The sequence below is a fragment of the Opisthorchis viverrini genome, assembly GCF_000715545.1.
Source record: "Opisthorchis viverrini unplaced genomic scaffold opera_v5_100, whole genome shotgun sequence".
NCBI lineage: Eukaryota > Metazoa > Platyhelminthes > Trematoda > Opisthorchiida > Opisthorchiidae > Opisthorchis > Opisthorchis viverrini.
The window spans coordinates 1,505,278-1,513,864 of NW_008751756.1; the positions used below are offsets into that span (position 1 = coordinate 1,505,278).

At 40.4% G+C, this 8,587-nt stretch overlaps 1 protein-coding gene across 1 annotated transcript; it reads right to left on the reverse strand.

The window, feature by feature from the left end:
* Positions 1–5,118: 5,118 nt before the first annotated feature.
* T265_05380 (hypothetical protein) lies at positions 5,119–5,322 on the reverse strand (the record flags this gene model as incomplete). The annotated part of the gene is made up of 1 exon (XM_009170371.1): positions 5,119–5,322. The coding sequence occupies one exon, from the start codon at positions 5,320–5,322 to the stop codon at positions 5,119–5,121; it is 204 nt and encodes a 67-aa protein (XP_009168635.1).
* Positions 5,323–8,587: the final 3,265 nt, after the last annotated feature.

Here is an 8,587-nt window from a genome sequence, read left to right on the forward strand (position 1 = left end):
CGTCTAGTTGAATCTCAAGTAATGTTACGTAGAATGCTGTGACAAATGTAAGTGTGTAATCTACTCTCGATAACTGTTATTGCCACATACTCCTTGTTTTAGGCTGCCAGTGACTGGGTTCAAGATGACTGATGAAAAACACTTCGTCACGCGCGTGGACGTCAAAGTGCAACTTTCACTCACCACCAAAAGAGACTTGTTCGTGCGCACCCGAAAATTCTTTTTCACAGTCATAGACAATACGCCAATGGATGTGAATAATTTATTTCAAAGACAGAATTATTTATCCGTCAAGGTAAGACATATTGATATTTTTTACAACTTCAATTTATGTATTCCAGGGATCAGGTCACGTAATAGTTCTAAAACGGGTAAAAACTATTATTGGTGAAATAAAGTGGAAATCAGGTTGCACAATCTGAGACCGAGTAACTTGAAAATCAGCGCAGAATATTGCTGTTATTGCTTCACCAGCTCTCTTAGTTTAGCATATTTCAAACAGGGATGAATATTGCATCGAATTCCGGACTTCCACGAATAGTCCTGTTCACCGAGTTAACAAGGTAAATTTTGATCCAGGATATAATGCATCAAACTTTGGACGTACTTGTAGCTGTGTGTAAAATTATGCTTCATTTTCTGAGATTCGAAATCCAGATAATTTGATATACCCGGAAATTTCTTCCACTGATCAAAACTGAACTCATTCTCATTACTTCAAGATTTACGGAGGTGCTTTAGAAAATAAGAGATTATTCCCACATTTGGCCATAATCAGAATCATGATTTCGCACGTGTAACATTAAACACCGTAATGACTGACGTCGTTAATTCTAACCACTAGTCACGGACGTAGGATTACAGTTTGATCGGTGGTCAAAAAACATCGTTCACCAAATTATCAAGATCGGCCAACAGATTAACTGTTACCAAGTAATTACGTCCACGATTTTGTTGAGGTAGTTTTGTTTTAGATTCCAGACGTGCTCAACATACATCTACCTATGACCAGTGCAGAATGTGTTCCACAGTTCGCATTTTACCAGGTGGTCACTACAAAAATGTACCACTTACCAGTCGATTTCCACATATTTTCGCGTATAAGTAAGAAAGTTGTAAAACCTGTGTAAGAAAAAGTGTTTTCCTGTTCACTCAGAATGGTGTATGGTGTATAATTAGTTGGAAAGCTGAAGACTCTCATACGAAATTTTAGCAAAGCAAACATTAGATTAAGTCAAATTTAGTATATCCTTAAACTTCACCTAGAACGTTCCAACTTCAAAAATTCCAGTTTCTCCTACGAGGATACCAGTGTTTCCGAGCTTGAAGATCACATTGTCCAAAAATCTTATGATATTCCTGATATTCCTCTTGCCAAACAGTTAGAAATCACAGTACAAACTACAAAAGTGCATGCATTTCCAGGTCAAGTGGTGTTAAAAATTAGAACAGTGAGAGTTCGAACCTTAATCAGGATAAGTTGTACGACTGGCCTTTGTTCACTGAAAGTTCAAAGTATTCTCTGTGTTAATCGTCACAGAATTAACGTCAAGTGCTACTTATCTACTTTGAGACGGGGATGAAGATTTCACGTTTAGATGATAGAACGCATGAAATGACTTAATTCGGAGGTACAAGGTGAAAGTGTAATAGTACGACATAATCGAGGATAAGAAAAATGGCCTAAAATGAATTCAGAATAAATCAGCTATCCTGCGCACAAACATATATTATCGCAATAAAACACTGAAACTGCTTATTCTGTTTATTGAAGAAGAATGTCAGTTTCGCTTGGAAAAGCCTCAGGTAAGTGATTGAGATGTCCACAGACAAAAACCCTACACTTCCGAACAGATGGTCATTTGTCCGACGAGTTTCAATGGGACCAAAGTGCTCCTATGACTTAGCTCTTTGGGCTCCGACTGCAACCTTGCCCTACGCAATAGTTTTGCTACAGTTAAATGTGGCTGATTGAAAGACGTTTTTGAGGCTCACCCATTATAAGCCCGCACACCTGAATGATAGTCAGTCACATTTCAGCAAATATCACCAGTTGGCCAGATCTTGATAGATTGCCTAATTTCATTAAATTTAGCTAAATCAAAAGCAGCTTATTGGACAAAATCAAGTGATTGGTTCTAGGAATCTAGGAATGGAGTCACGATAGAAACTGGCTATTTGAACATCAAAGAATTTGCTAATCTGACGTGAATAGGGTGGGTAGAAACAGACTAGGTTTGAAGTGTCACAAGTTAATTTTCATGCTCATCACAGTGTTGGAACATTTCATCCGTTCAATGCCTTTTTTTGTTACTACTGTGCATCATATAACAACCCTGATTCGAGGCAGGATATATCCAATGTTTTCATATCGATATAGCACCCACATGTAAAGTTTCAGACGTTTTTCAATACTGTAGCACTCAAACAATTAGAATGCCCCCATTTTCAAAAATGTGTATTTGATATTTTCGGTATAGCTAATAACCTGATTATCTCAGGAAATCTGTTCACTTTTAAAATGATAGTGTTTGTAACAAGGTCCCTTTCTCTCTGCACTCAATTGTCAAGGCCCAGTGCCGATACACGCGCTGAAACCGTGAGACCCTGACAACATCTTTAGGTGTTATTATTCTGTCTAGTTCACTTCATAGTCGCGTAAATGTGACAAAAGTAGTCGTCCGGTGGTACGCATGAATTACAATCCTGATCATGCCCACTAAAACTGTCCGTAGATTTTCTATTCCTGGATGACTCCCGATAATGACAGCGTGCTCAGTCACTGTAAAATATCTGAACGCGGAGCGAAAATGCCCAGGTCCACTCCCAGTTGACAACAGATACCAACCAGTGAGTTCCTATCTTATGTGTATAGTTGTTTCGGGGCCGTGTCCTTCCTGTCCTTTGGTCAATATGTGCGTGCATGTGAAGTCTGACCAGAATAACATCTAAAATAGTGCAATCCATCACTGGTCTTCATACGAAAGGCACTGTAGTTGCATAAGCAAATAAACTTTGTCACATTATTTTCCCTACCAAATTGGATTCTGAAGCTGGTTGAAGGTGATATTAAAACTTGATTAAACAAACTGCGTCAGTTGATGGGACTGTTTACTTCAAAGCTGGATCACACAGCCGAATCACTACATATTGTTGTGGTGGGGTGATTTTACTAAAAAATCTGCTGAAAACAACACTTGAGTGTTCGCGGCAATAGGTTGGCTCACTCAAAGCCTAACTGACTTGTAAAAAGTACAACGTTTTCATAAATATTTTGGTCTGGAATGAGCCTCATTTGATTCCGATTTAAGTCAGTTAATGCTCTGTAGACGCTGACGTGAACATGATGAACACACCATTCCTTTGGCCGCCGCGTGCATGTGAGTTAGTCGACATTTTAAAGGTATTTAGTCATGGCTGCCTAAGGTTGGTAGTCAGGTAAGGGTCGTGCAAATGTCAATTACGTGCTGTTTCATATGAGGCCGGTCGTAGGGTCTACAGACATAAATTTTCGTAACAGATTAAAAGTAGTCCCTATTTGTTCACCCAACCGCCTAGAATCGAATGTTTGTTTCGTCTCATTTATAAGGTAATTATTAATCGCATTATGTCGACATGCTGGCACCAAATAAGATTTAAGCCGTGTTTTGTACAAAGGTTCTCGCCGTTGACGCTAGCGATTTGTTGAGAACCAGCCTTTTATCAAACAACACTGACTCCAATTATGTGTGCGTTTTTCACGAAACATTTTCGGTGGAAACTGTGATTGACTGGCAGCCGGCACGAAATACTATGGCTTGTCATTAGATAACCGAACTTTGACGCTCTAGTGACGACTGTCTATTTTATTTTCAGCAGCGATTTCATTATACCCGGCAATCTAGAACTGGTTACTCGGCAGCCTTCAGTGACTCTAACTATCCAAAATCCATAGAAATTACTGGGGTTAATCATTGTTTCACTTGTTTGAGATAGACTCTTACATGAAGACATTCTTGCTTACCAGATGACCGAAAACCAAATCCTAGATGAACAAAATGTAACGTTCCCTTTTCGCGTATCAGTGTAACCGTGTATTCAACCCTTATGCTTTAGCGGTATTTCAGCGGTGCGAATATCTGGAGTGGTGCGACTTCGTTCACTCCTGCATTAGGTCTTACAGGATGTTCCAGGGGACAGAGTCCTATTGGCGAAAGCTTTCACGGTATACGCAAAAGGGGGCGGACTTGGGAAGCCAGTGACCACATGAGATCCCAGTAGACAGCAGTGCTGTCTTTTTAGCAAACTACTAGTTTGCTTAGGAAAGGATTTCTGGGGCATCGGAATGAAAGGTGACGTTGAGATTTTTCGGGACTATTGTAGCTAAATTACATGAGAAACGGAAGGGCGAAAAATGCTGTCGGCAATTACCGATTGTCATATGTGCCTGGTAATACTGCCCAGTGGCACAAATGCCTGTCGTGGGATAGATAGAACGTTGGAATAATCCAACATAAATGCGGCCCAATGGTCAGGTGAATAGGCCATGGTTTCGTGGCTTGATGTAAAAAACTTATGCTATAACGCGTAGATCACATATCTCGTAGCGCTGAATCAGCATGCGCACAGTTCTAATTTTCAGCTGCAATTCGTTGGTAGCATTTTTAGTGTGTTCTTGTCCGACGTATTTACTTTCATATTAAAAGCACAGTTGTTTTCACACAACTGTCTTATTCTTTGTCCACTGATTGAAAAGGCCAAGCGTTGTTCGTTAACCGCGGCAATTATATTTTGGTTACTGACTAGCTTTAAGTAGTTAAGTACGCGGGAAGCTTATACTGTGAGGCAGCGTACGATCGGTGGCTTTGGAGTACAGGAATTGAAATAAAGTTAAATAATTCTGTAAACCTGAAAAGCTCGAAATTTAGGGTTTATTTGCGGACTTCAGATGCTGTACTTTGTTCGTCTCCTGTAAAACCATGAGCCCCCACTTTGAATTCGAAGAAGGACACAGAATACTGTGGAGTTGTGATTAAAATGACAAGAAAAACGACAATATAAACTATAAACGCAACGAAACTAGCTGAAGTGATGCAAAAACACCTTCGATTTGTGTACCTTGTTAGTGTACTGAAGTCACTACTCCAAAACATCTAAAGGTTCTTCACCCTTGCCCTCCAAATTTTGTATTTTCATTGTCTCCACATCCTTCCGAATTCTCTTCCCTAGGTTGGTAAACTCGAATCCCGGAGCCAAATTGTACGTGTGAAGAACACCTATTGTAGAAGATGCCGACAACGCATGCAAGTTGTAGATAACGATCAACTGCTTCAAGTTTTCCATGTGGAATTTTTATGCCACCTGATGACTTAGAGATGATTTTTAGTAAACTGCTTTGTCATTGGGATTCTAAACGATACAAGATTGGGGTTCTCAGAGGAAATAAACCAATTGTTTCATTCCAGCTTTTAACGGGCTCATCTTTTCGCAACCGACTGTTGTGTGTCTTTGTTTCGTCATGCACTGCGACATCAATCGCACATACATCGATACACTCCAGTGGCCTCGGTAAAATGGGCAGTAGGTGCTTTGTGCGGAACTGTGTACCTGGCAGTTACCGAAGTACGTAACCCCATATAGATGAGACACAACTAGCTTATACAGTCGGTCTTTATTACGGCCCGTAACGCCACCATCAGCGCATTAGCTGCGACCCACAGAGGAAATGGCGAGTGCACAAGCTCATTCTTTTGGACAGATTTCCTATTAGACCAACATATGACCATCTTTCCATCTTCATTACATAGCTCCCTTCGCAATCCCCGAATTTAGCAGTCTATTGGAAGTCCTATATTTATGCACCAGATTACCAGCTTTCACCTCCGATGCGTGGCTACCTATCACACTTCCTCAAATCACAAATGAACAAAACTGTGTCAGCTACAACCACTGCACGACAAGTGAGTAGTTCTCATAGCTAATAATGATGATGATGCTGAATTGCAGCTCCTTCGCAAGCGATAAAAAAAGCTTCTCTTCTGAATTTAAACTAGCCTTTGACAACTTGGCCATTTTTCGTGTTAGACTAACCGGATGATCCGTATTCAAACACTCACTCGGTCTGATCAAAAGCAACTGTCTTCAAAGTCAGCAAACTATTGCTGCTGGTTTCTGCCCAATCTATCTCCGCCGCGTCCATTAAGTATTTTATGAAGCCTTGAGCATTTCAATTTTTTGATATTTTCGGGTTATTTTCTGTATCCTAACGGCCACTTGCAAAATGGAGGCCCGTTTCACTAGCGGTCACACACCTGGGAACGATGAAAAGAAGTTACGAGAAAATACGAAAAGGCGGGAGATGTATTGGGAAAGGATTTGAAAATCTGGATTTTCCTGTGAACGCTGTCTGAATGCTTAAAATCAACAAAAAACTATGATGAAATAATAGGTCCTTAATTCAAGAAGTTAAATGAGAAAGTCGTGTTTCAAAGTGCAGGCGGATAGTATCTAAACCTTTATCAGAATCGTATATCGTCAATCAACCACTGGCACCAAACTGTTCAGACTTTCCGTCAGACTTACCATGTTTCATAACAACAAGACGAGCAGGATGCATTGCCCAACGCCAGAAGGCTTCTACCTTTCAACATAGTGTCATAATTGTATTTGTTGGTCGAACGACAACGCAACTGTTTTCAAGAATTATGAGCGATATGCGAGCACAAGTGAGCAGCTGTACTAGTTCACTTAAAATCACTTGCGGGAAGTGGTGTGGAGTACCATTAGTTAGAAGTCTCGGAGAGTATTTAAGCAAATTCTGCTGAGGAGCGATTGGACGAACGAACGCATTTCATGATTACTCAGATGCTGGTGAGATACGGGATTTAGAATGAACAAGGTTCAGTGCACACTTATTAACAGACACGAATTCGATGGTTAGAATACTTGAACGGTTAGACAACCTTCCCAACGACATTCATTTTTCAAAACCTAATGACGCAACAATTGACGGATGTTGCCAAGTAAATATTGCTTTGTTGTAAGCATGTGCCTTGAAACAGCGGCACTGATTTCCCCAATGACGCTGAAAAACTGAAGTGTAAAAAGTTGATTGGCTAACCTCTCTTTTGCGGTCTAAGCTGGCACAACAATTTAAAAACCTATGAAGTTGGAATTGATGGTCATCTCCTCATTGGGTATCAGGACGTGGTAAGTCTAGCGTATGGAGGACACTGTGAACCGTTTCACTTTATTCTCTCATATTTTTCAACTAAAACGCAACAAACCAAGAGATCGGAACTCGTACTTTTTGTAGATTTTTTCGAGACTAAGCCCTTTCAGGACACTAGAAATCTAGCCAAGTGACGTGAATCGTTTTCAGTCGGATGCTGCTAAAATGGTCCTTCAGAAGAGGCCAGAAAAATCGATAACTCTGCTTGCGCGAATTCCTTGTGTAGCTAGCCGTCCATGATTTATTGACGTATGCCTAATACTAGTTCGACCGAATTTTCTAGGTTACTCCAAACAGAGAGTTGTTGTAAATCATTGTAAATGAAGTGTGCAAAACGCTCTGAATATAAACGATTTTCGCCAAATCTCTTCAATCCTATTCGAATCTCACAAAGAGAATCTTGGATTTCGGGCTGAAAATACGAGAGTCAATAAAAATATTTCTCGTTCACTCTTGGAGTAAACTGGAGCAAATTTTCCTTAGTCACAGTAAGGGTTATTGTTTCTTTGCAGCAATGACTCTGTACTGATTGTTCATTTGCATAATTTCAAATTCGATAGTAAGACATAACTTGAGCAGCAGCAATAACAGCCCCAACGGTACAAAACCCAGTCTCTCCCTCTCACACTTTGTTCGTTGCTTGGTCCACATCGTGAAAACCAGAGCGCAGAAGTGATGTTTAGATGTTTTCTATCTGGCCGTGCAATACTAACGAAATGCCCAGACATGACTGTACGGCCACAATCAAAGCGGGCTGAATAGTGCTCAAGCGTCGGAGATGAATATATATGATAATAGTATAATAATGGTATATTATCATTGCATAATAATAATTATATAATAATTATATTATATAATAATATAATATGATGATGATGTGGTCACTAAAACAGATGGTGGCGTGCAAATTAAAGTAAAACGTATGTTTTAACCACCAAACCGACTCCTTACATATTTGCATCCTCAACAGCAAGTTGTGTTGGTCCATGTCGGTGGAAAGCATGTGTGCATGCTGGAAAAATCAGAGACACCGAGCCAGTTGAACGGGTTGTTCAACTGAGTCTGTCCGCCCTGTTCTGGGACAACCAGGTAGATAGTCGACTCAATCTGGCTGAAATGTGAAGAAGCCTTTGCCTTTAATCGAAATGGTCGATCAGCCGGAAGAATCCTTATAAACGTTCCTTTGAAGTTGCTGACAAGGCTCCAAGATTTAGTGGACCTATGGAGAGCGACATTATGTGTATTTTTGAGTTCATAATAGGTAGCATATCCGTCCGCTACCTATCCAACGCTTGAACTTAGGATCATATAAATAACTGCGTGGTTTATTTCTTGACTACTGGCAGTACCGACCGGCAGGGACGATGATCACTGCAC